This window comes from Emydura macquarii, unplaced genomic scaffold (genome assembly GCF_026122565.2).
Source record: "Emydura macquarii macquarii isolate MOO-44397 ecotype Brisbane River unplaced genomic scaffold, CSIRO-AGI_Emac_v2 contig_67, whole genome shotgun sequence".
Classification (NCBI taxonomy): domain Eukaryota; kingdom Metazoa; phylum Chordata; order Testudines; family Chelidae; genus Emydura; species Emydura macquarii.
The window spans coordinates 7237068-7256580 of NW_027130204.1; the positions used below are offsets into that span (position 1 = coordinate 7237068).

Consider the following 19513-nt stretch of genomic DNA (forward strand, 5'->3'; position numbering starts at 1 on the left):
AGGCTCATATTTTGAAGGTATTGTGCAGGTTTCCTTTGAGGATGAAGACTGAGAGGTCAGATATAGAGTGATTGTGAAAAGTGTTCACTCACAAGTGATACAGTGTTTTTGGGTTAGTCTACAATTAAAACTTACAGTGGCACAGCTGTATCAGTACAGCTGTGCCGCTGTAAGAGTACTTGTGTAGCCACGTAATGTCGACGGGAGAGAGCTCTCTAGCCAACATAATAAAACTACCTAAACAAGCGGCGGTAGTTATGTCTGTGGGAGACGCTCTCCCGTTGACCTAGCGCTGTCCACACAAGCGCTTATGCCGGCAAAACTTATGTTGCTTAGGAGGGTGTTATTTTTCACACCCCTGAGCGACAAAAGCTTTGCCAGTATAAGTGCTAGTGTAGGCAAGGCCTTTGTCTGTTATTATTTTCCTGTGTGAGCTCATTCAAGAGTATAGCGATTGTCTTGTTTCACCCACATAGTTGTTACTGGGGCATTTAATTCATTGGATGAGGTACATCACATGTTGTGACAGGCAACTGTAGGATCCGTGGATCTCGAAAGGTGTGTGATGGGGAGTGTTGATCATCGTAGCAGTGGAGATTCAACTCCAGGCAATCTTTCTTGAGCCCCCTCTTCTGGTCTTCAAACAAGCCTCCAAGCTCATACTCAGAAGCAGGCTCCCCACAGAGCAGGACACACCAACTCAAAGTGGCATCAGACCCTGCCAGAACAACAGATGCAAAACCTGTAGAGATATCTCCATAGCTACGGTGATCAACACCCCCCATAACACACCTCTCATGATCATTGGGTCCTACATCTGTCACACAACATGAATTAAATCCAATTAGCATCCAATGAATTAAATGCCCCGTAGCAAGAATAGGCTATTGTGCTCCTCTGTTTGCCCAACAGACATAACTCAGCATAGAAACATGGTGTCCATGGTCCATTTGGGTGCAGATGCACCCTTCTTCATATTGCAGTATGAGCTGTGGCAGCCTGCCACGAGTCATCCGTGCACCAGTCAGTACAGCTGTCTCTAGCACTATGAAGAGCAGACTGAGTGCGTGCAGACAAATGGGAGAACACAATTCTGTGGGATACAACACAGAACTTTACTTAGTCATTTTTCATGTCACTTATTGTAGGGCAGCCCTAACTGAAACATACAGAATATCCCTTGTCAGCTCCAAGGGTCAGAGATAAGGGGACAGGGCAGGGCTTGTATGTACCGAAGTTTGTATTCCTGGGGCTACGGCTACACTGACAGCGGCAAAGTCACCGCCGTCAGATCGATTTCTCTGGATCGACTGAGCGGTCAGTGAAGATCCACTCAGTCGATCCAGAAATCGACATACTAAGACCACCTTCACAACTGGTGTAGCGCTGCGTCGACGAGAACGCAGTTTCTGTCGGTGCAGTGTAGTGAAGACGGCGCGCAGAAAAGCAGCAGAGAAGTTGACGAGAGTTATGGAAGTTTTTTGCAAAGCTTGCATAACTCCCATCAACTGCTGCCGAATCTCAGAGGTAAGTGTAGACTGGGTTTGGGTTTTCAGAGGTTTAAGAATCAACATTCCAGAAGGAGTGTAACAAATATTTACAGAGATCCATGGATGGATTATGCTGGCACTCCCATCTCAAGGTGATTGGTAAACCTAGATTTCCTGTCCCAAACTGTCTCATGCTTGTGTTTAAAAGGTCTTATTACCACAGTTTTCAAAACCTTTTTTCTCCTCACCAGAGTTGCAGGCTGTATTGCTTTGCTAGGTGTGCTCATTGCACACGTTATCATGCTTAACCTTTTGCTCCTTTGGCATTTATTAAAAAGAGTTTTCACTTTCTATATGCCATGTAGCAGCTGTTTTCCATTTGTTAAAGCACAAATGGAAGCCTTCTCACATGTCTGACTCCAAGGTAGATGTAACATACTTTTCACTGAGAGGAAAAACAAGGTGAACACAGATACATTTGAAATGAAGCTAAGAGCATCTGCAATACTGGAAAGCAAGAATTTAAAAAGGAGACATGGGCTCTGAACAGCAGTAACATAGCAGGAGAGTGCAATTAAAATAACTTTTGCTCTTTTAGAAAACCCCTATTTTCAGGTTGTCCTCCATGCTTCATAAACAAGAACAAATTTAGTCTCTCAGCGCTTTTTTGCAAGGTAGGGAAGCAGTATTATCCCTGCTTTTTAAATGGTGAAACTGAGGCACAGAGAGGTTAAGTGATTTGCTCAAGATCACAGGCAGATTTGGGAACAGAACTCAAAACACCTGACTCCCAGTTCTGTGCCTTAACCACAAGACTAGTCTTTCACACTACAGCACCTGTCTATGCTACAGGTCAAATCAACTAACCCATCTTTTAATTCAGTAGTCGTTTTCAAGACCGATCCCCCTTTCTTACAGAGTTTCTCTTACACCTCCAGTTACACTATCCCTAGGGGCGAGGTGTGTCTGTCTGATTTCAGAGCTGCAGAGACTGCTGTTCTTGAAGTGGTCAGTTCCTGCAGACAGAGGTTGAACCCAAATCAGTGCAGATTCCCTACAGTAACTGAAGCCAAAGCATAGTTCGGTTTGATTTTATAAATTTTAAATACATTGGACACAAAAGGAAAACTATTTTTTCCTGCCTGCTCCTAAAAATATTTACTAAACTAGCATGGATCCCTTTCCTTGTTTGTTTCACCCACTCTTGTCTGGAGTTAGGCTGTAAGCTCTCGGAGATCAGGGCTGTCTCTTACCCCTAGCACAATGGGGCCTTGATTGTGATTTGGAGCTGTGGACACTACAGGTACACAATTAATAATCACTAGTGTTCATTTTTACAACAAGCACGGAGGCACGTGGCACTACTCCACATGAGCTTTAAAATCCAGCAAAAATTATTTATAATATTTAAACCTAAATATAATTAGAATCTCCTAAATTGGCCACTAATGAAGTTGTATCCTTCAGACTTGCATAATACACTGGCTAATAATCTATGTCAGTGGTCCCCAAACTTATTTAGTCCATGCTCCTTTTCTATGGTATTTGTATTGTTGCTACACGCTCCATAACACATGCCCAGTAGCATTAAGATGTGTATAATCACTAGAAAACAAGACAGAAGTCAAGCGAATTATAACATCAAATGTCTCTGTCAAATCAAAGTTTAGATTAACTTCTGCTACTAGGAAATGGCAGAGGATTATTTACATCATCATCCAAGTCAGATTCAAAAGATGGCACATTTTTCTTTCTAATTTCTCAATTCTCTCTAAAAAGCGTATTCCACTGGTTCTCCCCTCTGTCCCCCCCAGTATAGATAAACTCACTAGCAAGAGTTAGTTAATTCATTGTGTTGCAGTTTCAGGGCTGTTTCACTGTTCTGTAGACTTTTGGGCTCTGGCTAGAGCCCCAGCGATAGGACTCTGTGAGGAGGGAGGGTCCCAGAGCTCGAGCTACAGCCTGAACCCAGAAGTCCACACAGCAATGAAACAGCCCTGCAGCCCCACCCCACGAGCGTGAATTGGCTGGCACAGGCCAGCCATGGGTTTTTCTTTGCTATGTAGAGGTACCCACTGGGTCCAGGGCATAGCACTTCACCTTGTAGGGCTATAGGTAGCAGGTAAAGAAAATCCTCTTGGATTTAAAAATTGTGTTCCTTTCTGCTGTGGCTCTTTGTATCTAGGCTTACATCATTTGAAGATGGCTGTATTGCTGCCACTTCTCTTTGCTAACTGAGGAAAAGAATATGTCCTGGTTTATCCTTCCAGACATTCTTGTGTTTACAACAATTTTTCATCTAACTTTTTTCACATATTATATTAAACTGTATTTTCAAATTGCTTTTCAGAGTTATGTTAAAAAGCTAACAGTGAGGGAAAGAAATTGAGGCAAAAGCCAGAGAAAGGAAAGATGTTTTCAAGTCCTTTTTGAAAATGATGAGATGTAGAGATGGAGTAAAGCTGAGTTATATGGCAAGAGGAAATGAGAGAGAAGGCTTTTTTTTACCCACAGGTGAGATGATATGAATGGGTGAAGAGCAAGCTTCACATAAGTTGGAGGGAGAGAAGAGACAGTGAAGTTGTTTGAAGATGTGGTCACTCTTTTGTTTGCTTGCTTGCTTGCTTGCAGTATCTCTTATTGTTGAGTTGTAAGAAGCAGAACTTTATTAAACATACTCTGAAGCTAGTGTTATATACTCAGGCTCTGCTGTTTTTTCACTATACCACTCTCAGGACAAGCTTTTATGCGTACACCTCTAAGGCCCTAGTCTCACACCGAAATATGTCCCTCCTGAAATGTAATCCTGGTTTCCAGTTCCACTTATCATACAACTGTCATATTTATACATGTGGGAAAGGAGGCAGCAAGGTTTCTGTACGTGCCCAAGACTGGAGAGCAGGAACTTGAGAAAGTAAAGTGTTGAAGTTGAGCGGAGATGAATGCATGGATGAAGAATTGCAGCAGAGGTATAGTCTAAGGCAGTAGTGTGACTGGGTAGATTTGTGGAGAGGGTAATAGGCAAATTTGCAGAGATGGGAGCCAAAGAAGAACTCAAGGTCAAATTTACTGACAGTGGAGATAAACAGGCGATCTGAGATAAGGAGAAAGATAGGGAAGATGTCTGAGGCTGTTCTGCTTGCCTTGGAAAAGCTCTTCTTAAGATGTAGTCTTTACCAGGCAGTGGCCTACCATAAATAGCTACTGAGATTCCTTTGTCCTCCTCTTCAGATAATTCCCAAACTCTGAAATTGCGCATTATATTAGTGTTAAACCCAGTGTCCTGACCAAATTCCAATCTGGGGATTGACATTCTGCCTATTGAGAAAAACTAAAAGGAGAGTCCTGGGCTGTATCCCCAGCTTTGGCACAGCTTCACTGTGGGTAATATTCACCCCTGAATAAGGTCCTGTCAAAGCCATATGCACCACTGAAGTCACATTTTCAGTCCAAAGTATTACAGTATACCCCTGGGGAGAAACTTAGCAGCTATTCAACAGTCAAAAGCACTATGGTCTCATCTACACTTAATGTAGCCTAACCTATCTACATCCCTCGGGCACGTGAAGAAATTCACAGACCTGAACTCCATGGCTCAGCTGACCTAACCTCTGGTGTAGACGTGGCTAGGTCAATGGAAGAATTCCTTATATTGAAGTATGGCACTACAGCGGCATAGCTACAGTGCCATACCTGTGCTGCTGTCGTTCTCATAGTGTAGACATAGCTTATGCATAAGTGCAAGACAAGTAGTGAACTTGTAAACAGTAAGGGTGAATTTCACCTTATGTGTTTCTTGAGCAAATCGCATGCTCTCCTGACATCTGTTTCCTCAACTGCCAAAGAGGGATAATGATACTTGCCTACCTCAGAGGGCTGATGCGAGGTTTAAATAGTTAAATATTTATAGGGAACTTTTGTGAGCTCTTTAGATGCAAGAAGCTATGTAAGTGCAAAATATTCTCATAAATTCCCCCTGTAGTTTAAATTATATATATATATATATAAGTGTCATTCACTTCTTGTTTTAAACTGCTGCATGATGCTTATTCACTGCTTAAGAGCTGCTGTGTTACCCCTCACAGAGTGGAATAAAGCTTCGGAATCCTTCAGGAGGAAAGGTGGTATAGAAAGAGAAGAAATTAGCATTATTCTCATTGTCATTCATTGTTCTATAAGCTTTCAACCATGTGTTATACTAGTTATAGCCTTGTTTTCCATGGCAGACTTAAGCACAAGTTGCCTAGGTACTCACCTTTAATATTACAAGTTTGAAAGTTTTTTCTGCTCTGTTGTTCCCATTCTGCTCCCCAGGTTGCTAGCAATAGATATTATTGAAAGATTTCACAGGAAAAGTGGATTTAAAAAAACCAAACTGGTTTGTGAGAGTATTTTGCTACTTATCCCTTTGAATAGTCACTTCTATAACTTACCCGGCTTTTGTATTACCTTACTTTTAGCTGAAACATGAAAGACCCTTTACATTTTTTTCCCCAGAGTTGTCATCAGAGCAACTGGGAGAATTTCTGCCAGCCAGTTTTTCAATGTAAAAAGGCTGAATCTTCACCCTCCCTCACCTTTGGCTAAGCCAAGAACTCAAGTGGGAGGTTTCACTTGATTCCTCAAACCCAGTGTTTCCAAGCAAACACATGCCTGAACCAAAACCCTAAATCCAAACACCTCCCCATTTGGGGGCATTCAAAATCCAGACTTAAACTGTGTAAATGACTTCTTACAGTTCCGGGGTGAGTGTCTGTCTCATTCGGTCTGTCTGTGCACACCCCTTTCAAGTGACAGGATTGCACCTCTATTTTGTCTTTATTCATAACCAGGGGAACTTCGTGCCTGCTGCAATGTTCCTTTTCGTCTCCAAATGGTTTTGATCATTTGCATTTGTCTTTGACGGTTTTCCATTGACTGTTCTGGGATTTGGCAGGGGTAGACAGTAGAACCTTGCATTACCTCGCCTGGTGACTAGGGAGAGATTACAAGTCCGTCTTGCTTGAATGGGTCATCACTGAGACTTGTTACCCAAGTGACTAATTTTTACTCCAAGTCCACAAAGCATGCTTTCAGTATAAAATACATTACATCATTCTAAAGATATTACCTGTACATACATCTCGCAGTGACTGAGTCTTGTCAAGTTACAAGCTTTCTGTAGATACCATACTTGTTGCTCTTTGCAAATAAACATCCTGTAAGACATTTTTGGAGTAGCAAGTTTGTCAGGTCTGAGGTGTGAATTGTTTGCAAAGAAGAGGGGATCCTTTGCCAAGGGATCTCTGTGTCACAAATCCTGTTCACCAACTATAAATCATCAACAGCTTCATTTGGATTTTGGGCCCTGCTATAAACTTCCCTTAGGGAGCTTGTGATCAATGTCTTCAAAACAAAGTATTATTTATCCATTGAACATAAGAAATACAGAGGAAAGGTTAAAAAAACAAAAGGCCTATATGCATATTATCTTACCTAAACCTTAGCTGTTCCTTGCAAGTTTAGGTAGGTCCCACTTGTCCCAGGCTTCCCTCCCCTCCCCCAGTACTGGAGCAGGGCAAGACAGACTGTGCTGATCCTGAAATTTAGCAGTTCCTAACTTTTTTAAGCACTTGACTTTGCAACCTAAATAACATTTTTTTTAACATAGGGCGTGGTTTAAAAAAAATCCAATTTCCTAGAGGATTTTTAACCGAAAAAAGTTTAAAATGAATTCTGTTATGTACAACTTTAACAATCCCTCCCTCAGTCAAACATCTCTTTTTGATCTCTCCTCATATGGAAGCTGTTCCATACCTTAATCATTTTTGTTGCCCTTCTCTGTACCTTTTCCAATTCTAATATATCTTTTTTGAGATGGGTGTGACCAGAACTGCAGGCAGTATTCAAGGTGTGGTGTACTGTGGATTTATATATAGTGTCATGATGATATTTTCTGTCTTATCTGTCCCTTTACTAGTGGTTCCTAACATTCTGTTAGCTTTTTTGACTGTCTTTCTATGTCCCCTTTTTTTCTGCTTCTTATATAGGTCAGTCATACCTTGGGTGTGGAGGGGGAACCCCTGAATGCCACAACAACTGCAGCTCCAGATAAAACACACACACAGGTACCATTGCCAGTCTAATCGGAAGGGAAAGTGAAACTTAAGATTCAGGATTCCCCGCCCCCCCTTCTCTTGCTCCCCTATACTGTTAAACAAGACATGCTTATTGGCCCTTCTGCTTTGGACTGCTTGTGCCTGATGCCACTCGCAGCTGAAGCCCTGGTGAGTATGGGCCACCAGGGAATGAGGAGGGAATTGTTCAGTTGCATGAAACTGAATAAAGGGCAATGGCACTGAAGACTGGCACCATTCTCCGCAGCTAGTGGTGATTTTATCTGGTATCTCACTCTTGAGGGTAACAGAGGCAAAGACAGCACAACTGCTGCTGGCCTCCCAAAGTTGCCTGGGCCCATAAGCTGCCAGCCATGGTACCTACCGAAGTTATAACCAACTGGTGTAGGAAAGTGTCCTGCCACGGAGGAAGAAATAAGGCTGTCGTCCCTAGAAACCTCCTGAAGGGGATTTCAGTGTATCTCCATGAGAGTTATACACACGTCTGTGTACATAAACAAACTGCTCCACACAGTCCCCTCTGCCTAACTCTAGAGGGGACTGAAAAGCAGATAGCAACTCCACCAGTCTTTGTTGTACCACTGCCTCTGATAGTATGAGTAAACTAATGAAAAGCCGATAGCTGTGTCCTGCTGTTGGTGGCACCATAACTGTAACGGGAAATTTAATTACACACTTACCCGAAGTTCCTTCTCCTGATTTGGGCTCACCCAGGCTCGACTAGTGGGACTGTAGTGGAGTCAAAAACAGGTCCTGGCTCACGGCACAGCTGGGATCCCCGCTTGCCTGTCCCCCACATACTCCTCCTCTTCTTTCCTCTTCCTTGTCCTCCTCCTCCTCCTCCTCCTCATTGTTCATGGCAGGGATGTGTGCCTTAGACTCCTTGGAGGTAGCCACAGTGTGCCGGGGGTAGGGTGGAATGGAGTCTCTGCCAAGTTTTTTCAGCTCTTTGTAAAAGCAGCAGGTTTGCGGCTCAGCAGCAGATCAATTGTAGGCCTCACTGGCCTTCTGGCATACCTGCCACAGTTCCTTGGCTTTCACGTGGCACTGCTGCCAGTCCCTGTTATACCCCTTCTCCTGCATCCCCTGAGCAATGCTCTAATAGAGGTCGACATTTCTGTGGCTGGTTCGAAGCTGTGCCTTCACAGCCTCTTCTCCCCACAGGCCCAGGAGATTTAGTATCTACAGGCTGGAGTGCATCTGCAGCATGTAACCAGCATGGTTGTGCACAACAATGGAGAGGAGATAGAGGTGGATAACTAGGAAAAGGCATTTAAAAAATGTGAAGGGGTCCAGCCAAGCCCTTCCAGTCTCTCTGATTCCTGGGCAGTAGAGTTCACAGTTGTGACCAGACCGGTCAGCGTTGGGCATTGTGGGACAGCTGTTGGAGGACTGTTAGGGTCAACATAGGTAACACAGTGTCTACACTCGTGCTGTGTCGACCTCTGTATATCGACCTTGGCTCAGTGCTGCTGAGGAAGCTAGTGTTACTACGTCGGCATAATGGGGCACTTATTTCGGTGGGAGACAAATTTAAGTGTAGGAACAGGGTGGTTTACATCAACATAACTTTGTAGGGTAGTCCAGGCCTTAGATTAGATGTTCCTGTGGCTGTACATCTTTTCACCAAGTTTATCCACAAGTTTATCTTTACCTAGTGGGCCCTCACTTGGCACCTTAGAACTGTATTCCTTGAATAGATGTTCACACAGTGATTCTCTCTGTTCATGTGCTTTTGATCCTTTGTGGGTGGGCTTCTCGTTTACTATTTTCAGGTTCTGTTTTCATCTAACACAGCATTTTGGTGAATTGCCATTTTCACCAGTTACATTTCCTTCCTGTTTTTTTCCTTGATGCCCTCCAGTTTGCCCACACATTTGATTTCCTTCTACTTCTCTTCTCTAACAGGGTCTGCTCACATTCCCAGGTCTATTTTTTTCTGCTTCTTCTGATCTGAAACCTTTCCTATTTTCCTTCTTTTCTCCTTCTCACTTCCCAGTCCCCTACTTTTATTCTCCAGTTCATTTATTTTATCACCTCCTCTCCTACCCCAGCTCTGGTTCATCCGCTAGCTCAGCATCTAGATTCTTCTCCTGCCCTCCTCCTTCTCTAACAGCTTTTTCTAACTGCCCCCTTTGTGCAGATTCCAAGTCCCACTCCAGGTTGAGGCCTTTGCGCTGGCTGTCTTTCTCCCCAGGATAGCACTCTGTGCTGCTGTGAGTAACATAAAGGAAATGGAGATTTTCAAAAGTTTATAGCTCATCAAAACCTGAGTGAAATTTCATGGGACAAAGAAAAAGGTACTTCTCTGTCCCAAGGGTTTTCCCCCTGTCACTTTTCAAGAGGCTGTGGCAAGTCATGGAGATGTGGCTTCTGAGAAGTTCCAACAAGAATCTTTTGTAATGGAAACTGTTAAGCAACCTACATATATGGGTCAGTACCAGCTCCCCCATATTTATAGATTTTTATTTCTGTTTTTACAATCTTAATCATCTAATTCAGAAACAAAATAATAGTGTCTGGTGCAGTGTATCAGTGTAGTGAAGATCTAGACTGAATTATACAAAACTGGCTGGTTTTCTTGACTTTTGGAATCAGTTTAAAACCCAATTGACAATAGCAGATCATATAAACTAATATACAATATTTGGATTTTGAAGAAGACTTTGGTTTGATTTTATATGACAAACAACTGCTCTAGCTAAAAGCTGTAAGGAATGAGGGATAGGCGCTTAACTGTGAATGCAGGATTTATTTATAACCCATTCCCTCCAGGAAATACTTTTTAGAAAATGCTGTGTCAGCTTATTTGCAAGAATGAAGTCTATTCCCCTAGAGGTCAGTAAGCACTCTGACAGCTGCAAGTTGTTTGTATTTTAATATAAATAAATGAGCTAGACAGGAAGCCAGCTAAGTTAATTGCTTAATTTTGCAAGTTTTTATTTGCATTTGCAAGGTAATTTACATGTGTCTCAAATAAAAACCTCAGGAAGACAGTGAACAGGATTTACTGTAACTGGAGCATGGGAGCTTAAAAGGGTAATGAGATCAAATGTCTTCAGTTAGATGGATAAGCAGCAATTCCAACAAACAAATTGCTCTGAATTTTGTTTTGAGTCCAAAACTATAGTAATTCCCAGGATTGTCATGATAAATTTGTAATTCTCCGCTTCATCTCATCAAGCAGTAAATGGCATTTAGCTCATTCAAATATACAGAAACCTCTACCATCCTTATTAGGCAGATACCTGTCTTTTGAAACTGTCTGGCTCAAAGGATCTGCGAATGATCAGCGTACACTTCTGCTCCACCTATACTGGAAGACTACCCCTCATCAGCAAACAGTTTGTTAGGCCTCTCGACTGACAGCTTTCACTGTACATCTAATACGTGATGCCACAGGTTTGGTGAGTCAGGCTTGTGACCCAAAATGGGCAGGTGTATTGCTGCTGATCCTCCTGCACAGTGGGTGGTGGTGGGTATAGATGTTTTCAGTGCTGTGCTTTGTGATCATACCAGTGGCTCTATTCTGAGAGCTTCACTCTGTTATTTACCATCCATTTGCAGATAGTTCCTGTAGTTTGCGTGAATGCAATTCCACTGGCTTCCATGAGCCTTTGTGTCAATATAACATTACTGTCCATTCAGTATGTGAGTTCCTTTAAAATGTTCCCTTGTGAGCATTTACACTATCCATGTTATGGCTTCCACAGGCAAGAACAAAGCATATATTTCTCAGTGTAGCTGATTGCTGTGTTAGGTTATGCATGCATTCTCTATTTATTCATTTTCCTTAGAGGATGGGCTTTTCAAAAATGCTTACGAAAACTCTCATTGACTTCAGTGGGAGCCGTTAGACTGACGCTGAGTGCTTTGCAAACCCCCCCTATACAGTCTCAATAAGGGACAGTATGCATTGCTCACTTTGTAACAGCCGACTTGAATTACCTACCCCTTGCAGACAGGCAGGGAGACTCCATAACACTGTGGGTATGTCTACAGGGCAATAAAAGACCCAGGACATGGGTCAGCTGACTATAGGGCTCTGGCTGCAGGGCTATTCAATTGCAATGTAAAGTTTCAGGGGGAGGGTGTCAGAGCTAGCCTAAACCCAACTGTTTACACTGCTGTTTTATAGCCCTGGAGCCGAGCCTTGCGAATCTGGGTCAGCTGACCTGAGCTCGGCCACTCGGTGCCATGTGTTTTCTGTTGCAGTGTAAATGTACCCATAGAGGTGCAGCGCACCGAAAACATGAACACCTTGACATGTTCATAGCTACATACTTCTTTCGTATCTCCTCTCTAAACCAGGCACTGTGTATCTTCAACTTCTGTCCATATAAAAGTCTATCCTTGCTGCTAATCTTTCTCCTCATCTGTCTCTGAACTCACCTCTATTTTTGCTATATCTTGTTTTAAAGAGAGAGGGTGAAATCCTGTCCCCCATGACATCAATAGCAAAACTCTCATTGGGGCCAGGATTTCACACTGAGTGACCAGAGCTGAACACAGCATCCCTATTGAGGCTGTCCCACTGGTTTTCGGTATTAGTTTCCACTCCGATCCATTATCCACACTAGCATTTTGTTTGCTCTATTGACTGCCGCTTCATTTTGAGCAGAGGACATCACTGAAACCCTGATCACCTTCTCCACTTTTAATGAAGGGTTACTGCCAAGCACAGACCAAACTTTGTAAAAAAAAAAAAAAAAAAAAAAAAGGCACTCCTTTCTTGAGGCTGATGGGGGACCCAGTGTTTTACTTACTGTGCCTTACTAGGAATGTTTTACTTTGTTCTATATTACTACACTCTGAGAATTTTTTGTTCTTAGTGTCTTGTTTGCAATGCAGTTTAAATTACAATGGCCTTCCTGGGAAAACAACGCTACAAAAACAAATGTTGGTGTCCGGGAGGTGGAGTCATGCAGACGTTGTGTGGATATATATTCACATAGGCACCACAGGGAAGGTACATACTATCTGTTTCTTTCCTGGGAATAGGAAGCATATCAAAATTTACACTAGTCACAGTCTCTTGAGGGCTTACACTAGCAAGATCCTTGTAAATGCCACTATAGCATCTCCCCATAAGGAAAGATAAGATACAGTCGGGAAGGTGGGAACATGATGTACATTCATGCTAGTGACAAACTTCAATAAGCAGACACCCTTTCTATTGAAATAGGATATTACTAACTAAATCAAAGCTAGATGCTGAGTTCCTTCCCCAGTGCAGCTCCAGCTCCCACTGAAGTCAATGGGAATCTTTCAGTGGAAACTGAATCCGGTGGTTAGTGAGCAATAATCGAGAGGTAAAAAAATGGAAGATTTCTAGCATTCTGATTCTGTCCTTCTTTCCTTTCATTTATTCCTCTTGCTAGCTGAGGTATAAATAATACACAAATTGCCAGGCAGTAGGATATATTTATCATCACTGTTTGAGCCAAAGAGGTAGGAGCATCATAACTCACCGTGATTACACCTCATATGAGTAATAGTCTCCAAAAGTCCCTCCAGAATGCCAGGGCCTCTGCTCCCCATTATACAGTGTAACACTTCTCAGCCAATCTTTCATACAAATCAGATCCTAAAATTCTTTGCAGAATAGCTGGGGTAAAATTCAAAGGTATGATCCTGAGAGTCTTCTGTACCAGCACTTCCTGTTGCAGATCTCAGGAATTAAAAGTTCTCCTGTCCCTTCCAAGGATCACACCCTAAGTGTGGGTATAAAGCTCATATCAAAATCTTTGTACACTGAGAGAGGGGGAAGACTCTTATGACATCCATGTTACCACTAAGGATTTAACATGTAGTTTGCCATTTTACCCTCACAGCAGATGATCAAATTAATACATACATTAATAAATAATCAGTGGGAAATGATGCATGACGAATGACTGTTTTACACAGAACAATTAGTGGACAGACCTAACAGTTCGTAAGTCAGATTTGTTCAAGCAAGAGCAGCAGTGGGGTTTGAGAAATAAATCACCGGTATATGCTTTGTTAGGAGAGAAGCAATGGCAGGTGTAGGTCACAATTTTGGACATAGCTGTGTTACTGTCTATAACAGTCTGCTGGGCGGACAACACCTCATCCTTTCCATTTCCCTTTCTCTTGCCATTGCGGACTTCTATTCGTATCTAGCCCACACCAGTTTTACAGCAATACATAAACTCCTGATTTTACACTGATATAAATGAGAGCAGAATCAGGCCCAAGGTGCCTAGGGAAAGAAAATCACATTTAAAAGATGAATAACGCCTAATAGCCATAAGTGACAATATGATAATCTAGCCCAACCTCCTGCATAGCATAAACCACTTGTTCACTGCAAGCCCTGCATCAGCAGTCAGTCTTCTAATCTACCATGCCATAACACCAGTTGCAGTAGTTCCACTTTCTCCCCAACCACAGGGGAACGTGACACCATGGTTGCAATAATGCTGCTCTCGTTGCTAGCTGAGCGCTCTTGTGCAAGCAGGCAGGACAATCAGCACTGTACAAACTACCGAGACAGTTACTTTAGTTTATTTCTCTTTTTAAAACAGAGTGAAACTGCAGGATCTTGTGTTTTTTAGAAAGTTAATTTGTTTGCGTAAATATTCATTTGACACCTGAATTTCCTGTATAATTAATTAGCCTAGAAGTCAGAGTGATTCTATTAAGATTACTCACTTCACTGCTCCTGTTTTCTTGCTATTAACAGTTTTATTTCTCAGTAGGTTCTTGTTACAGTTTAATTGCATTTCCCTTTAAAACAGAGGATTTACATTTTCACTTAAGTTAGTTTCCTTTCCTTCAGGAACAGTGTTTTCCTGTGTTTGTTATATTTTCTTTTTATTCAGTGTGGATCTTTTGATATTTTTAAACATTAGTCCCCTTTGTTAATTCCCTGGCTTTTCAAACTGTTGAGCAAGAAACATGCTAAACATGTGCTTGAAAAAAACACTTCTGAACATTACAAGCCAGATTTTCACAGAGGCCTCAATCCAGCCTTTCTCTGTGCGCAGGACAGAATCTGTGGGTCCCAATTATCCTTGCCTACCCCTCGTATAGTAATTGACACCAGTACAAAGTAGGCATAGAAGGCTGCCAGATCAGAACAGGAGCCCTTTGCAAAGACTTCGCCCTGGTGTAGTAACGCTGCAGGTCAGCAATGAACTGTCCCATAATATGTAGAGTAGATGTTCTCAAACTGTGGCCTGTGGATCACTGATGGTCTGCTGAGTGCTTGCTGGTGGTCTTTGCAGAACTGACTGGTCACATGGTGCTGACCCTTCTTGTTTCCGTTTGCTTTATCACATTAAACACCACTAAAAATACCTTAAATACTTCCAGAATGTCAGTTCTGCATGTACGCAATATTAGCTGCAGCTGGGATGACATGAGCATGTGAGCTGTTCAGTCAGAGGTGGATTAAGATTTATTGGGGCTCTGGACACAAGGAACATTTCCCCACCACACACACCCTCTGGGGGCCCAGGGGTGCTGGAACTGGGATGGAGAGGTAAGGGGGCCATGGCTGCCCCACTTTTAAACATGGGCGTAGTAGCCTCAGGCAGGTGCGGAGCAGCAAGGGCTGCGCTTCGTGATGAGGAAGGTGATAAGGTAATCAGCTCCCCTGCCGTGAATCACAGCTCCTGTTCATGGCGCCAGCCTCTTCCCTCATCGCGGGGCCCTGGCCAGGCAGGAAGCCGGAGCCAGGCAGTAGTAAGAGTCACCCAGGAAGTCCGGGCTTCTGTGGGAGACCCTGGACCCTCCACCTGCCCGGGCTGGTGCAGCCCAGGGGACAGGGACATGGGCCAGGGGATGCTTTTGGGCACCCGGGCCCCCTGTCCAGGGCAGGTGGAGGGTCCGGGGCTCCCTGCTGCTATTCAGGCTCCCTGGGCAGCTCTTATCACGGCCCAGCTCCGCCTTCTGGCCTAGCCAGGGGGTAGGGCCTCGAAGGGAAGATGAGGAGGAAGAGGCGGGCCACATTTCCAGTGCTGGTGGCCCCCCGATTTCTACATTGGTTCTAGCGCTCCTTTGGGGGCATCCAAATTGGCCAGGGTTCCTGGGCAAGGGTGCTTTAATCTGCCACCACATGCAATCATAAGTGGGAGAGAAGGTAGTCTATTAGACATTGTCTATTAAGATGTGAAAAAAAATGAGAATCCTTGACCTATGATAGAAAAGATTAGTTAGAGCATCCAGTCCATCCCCCTGCCAAGCACCGTTCTCTGTTGTTTTTCTTGTCATTTGCCCAGTCTGTTTGAAAATGTCCCAACCACATGGGCTTCCACTGCTTCCCTTGTGAGGTTATTCCACAGCTGAGCAGTTTAATAGTAACTTGGTGGTCTGAATAAAGTTTGATAGTAGTGCAATGTAATAGTGTCATCTGCATGCACATATCCCACTAATGTTTAACATATACACACAAATTATGCCCACATGTTCCATCCTTTACAGGCACAGATGGTAGTGTGCAAAATAGTCCACCTGCCAGAGACTACATGTGCCACGTTAGGCGCACGCAGAGAGAGGCCACGTTTTTGAAAGTTTGGCCTGGCTACAAACTGCCTAAATCTGTTGGCAGCTTGAGGAATTTAAATAGCTCATTTCCTAGAGGGTTTTCAAATCTGTGAAAGTTTAAAATAGTTGATTGCGTTGCTTAGTGGCTTGCTTTGGCATGTTGACATGTGTAGTGCGCCATGAGAATTACAATGGTTGCATTAAATGTAATTACGTTCCAAAAGATAGAATATGTCAGTCTTTCCATTCTTATAATTACTGACGTGTGCTGCACTGTGTGTCTCTTGCCTCTGTTAAATACGTGGAGTTGAGTGGCAGTGCCGTTCCAAACACCCAGGTAAGCTTAATGCATATTGATTCTGTTGTAATAAAAGGATATATTTTTGGATCATCTCCTTTGTAGTTCATACGATTTGTTCCCTGAGGGGAGGATTCATTGTCTGTGTGGCATCATAAAGAAGTATGCCCAGTTTAGGCAGGCTGTCTGGCAGAAGAGAGATAAGAGCATCTTTAGAACTTCTCAGACACATAAGGTCTTTGCAGTTTAGTTCCTTTGTATGAATTAGCCACATACATGTGCACATGGTAACATTCAAAATTCATCTATTGATGGTGAAAAGTAACAGATTGACAATCCTGGAAACCGTTTGCAGTATTGTTGAAGCCGTGTTGGAAACTGACTTTTTATTTATCCCTAGAACAGGCAGCATCAGTGCAGCATAGGGGAAGCTTATGCCTAGTTCTGGGCTGGGAAGGGGGACAGTGGGCAGAGGCTCGCCATTTCTTTAGAGGGAGCTGTGGCATACAGGTTACCCAAATTCATCTGAAATTCCTGCACACCATCTGGCAGTAAAGCAGAGCAGTGGAAACCATATTTTTGGAAGGTGAGGGGGTGCAGATCAAAGCAGTGGAGAACAGGAGCCAGTTGTAGTTAACACTGTCACAAGTTGGCCTCGTCTCCACTTGGTCTGACACCAGTTGGGTGTGAGTGAACTTAGTCAGGTCTGGACAGAGCCGGGGCACTGTTCCTAGCTCTGGGTCTCTAAGGCACATTCACAGGTGCCACCCTCCTTTGGGATGTGCGGCTCTGCAGCTTGGCCATCTGCCACCCCAAAACCAGTGTCTCACAAGCCCCCAGTGACTTATGTGTGTTCCCTCCACATTCCCACAGATGCTCTGAGCATCTTGATTAACCCCTTCAGGGATGCAGGCAAGCTAGGAATACAGGCTTAGTAAAGGGATTTGTTAACTACAGACACTTTTACTCTCAAGGAAGCACTACCAGTTACAGAGTTTTGTAAAAGAACAAACAGTCTTGAGATTCCGGTCCCCCCGTCTGATCTCACCCATTCTGTGAGTCCAAGATCTGGTCAGCATTTTAGACTAGGTAGAGTCCCTCCTGTCTCATCCCTCTCCAGCTCCATCATCTGGTATGTGGCAGTGGATGACCCCCTTCTCAGAGAAATCCTCTCCTTAAATCCGGTTTCTGACCCTGGTTGCCTTGTGCTCCAGCTGGGAAATTCCAACCCCATCCATGCATGTCTCACATGGGGGAAAAAAATAGTGTCCCCTGAGGAGGCCAGTCCTTGAGACTCATTCAAAGATGATGACCCTTGATAGCTCCTGATAGCTTACTGATAGTCCTCTCTGAGGTGTCCCACACCCCTCTCTAGCAGGGAACAGTCTGGAATGGACTGACTTTGTCCAGGTCAGGTTGGCTTTTCAACACCGAACATAAATGGAAGACGGGGTACAAAAATGGAGGTCACAAAACAAAATGGGTTCACAGTTTGATACGGACATATCCCATCCTGTCACAAACATAGCATCCCCAGTTAGCAATTTGGGGCAGAGAAGGACAGCCCACTCCCAGCAATCTGGGAATCCCTTCTCAAAGGATGTCTAGGCCTACATCCATTCCTGTATGTTATTCCTGGGCTCTCCCCCTGCTGGAACTGTGTGGAGGTTGTTACAGCCTGAGGTCTTTGATGTCCGCAATCACCCTAGGCTACTTTTAAAAAAAAATCAGGTACAAAGTAGGACATCCTCCCACCCTCCGGTATGGCAACTGTTGGTGATAATATATTAACCAGCTTGGTGCGTGACCCAGCTACTCTGCTCTTTAGTCCCATCAGAGCTCTCTGATGATGCTGTGACCACCAAAAGCAAGACTATGCCCAGTAGATCCGATGAGAAGTGCTACTTTCTCCTGAAGTAATAAAATGTTGAGTTCTATCAAGTCACAATATCCCTGTTTAGGCAGTGCTGGGAAACCTTTCTCTTAATTGGAGAATTCATTGGCTTTGACAAAACAATGAAAATAGTGCACACTTCTTTTCCCCCAAGACCAGTTAAATCAGATAATTAATGCATGTGCATGTGTTGTCTTGTTTTTTTGCTGTTCAGCTATAAAATTGTAATGTGAGATTTAAATAAATGCTGGGAAATATGTGATATGAAAAATAATCACAGTCCCAAAACTTGTAACAGTGTGTCTTTGTAAGTAAGATACATTTGTGGGATCTAATGGATTGATCACAGGACTTTAATATGTATTGCTCCTGACTCATACAAACTGCCTGACCTTGGGATGGTCACTTACCTACCCAGTGCCTCGGTTTCTTCAATTACAAAATGGGGTTGATGTTACTAGCGTATCCTGCTTTGTAAAACTCATTGAGATCTAAGGGTGAAAAGTGCTGCATAAATGGGATATATTCTTTGTTTATTTGTACGCTTTTGCAAAATCTTTTTTTTTTTTTTTTAAAGGGAAGAAAACATTAGGATAGAGGACTCGCTCCAAACATGGTCTGTGCAGATCACTGCTTGACTGGAACAATGTCAGCTGAAATGTCAATGCATGCTTAAGTTGCCACTATAAAAAGGAACCCAAATGCACATAACTATATTAAAATGATATTATTATTTTGGATGTAAAACCCCAGGTAGGCATCTCTGTGTCAAGGCTGTTCCAGAACAAGTTATCTTTTGGGTCTAGAGATTAGTAAGACAATATAGGGAAGTGATTGCTTTAACAAATAATTGCCTTGTGGGAATCTTTTAAAGTGTAACTCTGACACTGGGGTACTGCTGTAAAGAGAACATTGAAATGAAGCAGTGACCTTTGAGTATAATCTTGAGTTATTCCCCTATATCTGTTATTAATTAATTATTAGTCAGAGCACTTCTCCCACAGAGGCCCTGTTGTTTTTTTCTTCTTGATCCTGCACTGTGGAGTCTACTCCATTTTTATCCCAATCATTTTATGGAAGTAACTGTGATGCCACAAGTTCAGGAGTATGGCACTAACATAGGCTGCATATTATTGTTGTTTGTCTATTGAGAACTGACAGTATTCTCACCACTGTCCAACACATGAAGAAAGACACCACA

At 43.2% G+C, this 19513-nt stretch overlaps 1 protein-coding gene across 3 annotated transcripts in view; it reads left to right on the forward strand.

Annotated features, from left to right (window-relative positions):
- Positions 1–19513, forward strand: part of MARCHF8 (membrane associated ring-CH-type finger 8) — a 159907-nt gene that overhangs the window by 85247 nt on the left and 55147 nt on the right. The window contains exon 3 of one of the 3 annotated variants that reach the window (XM_067539097.1): positions 7520–7597. The exons of the other annotated variants lie outside the window; for them this stretch is intronic. Coding sequence (XP_067395198.1) covers positions 7520–7597 — 78 coding nt within the window. The remainder of the gene's footprint in view (positions 1–7519; positions 7598–19513) is intronic. 3 annotated transcript variants of the gene reach the window in all.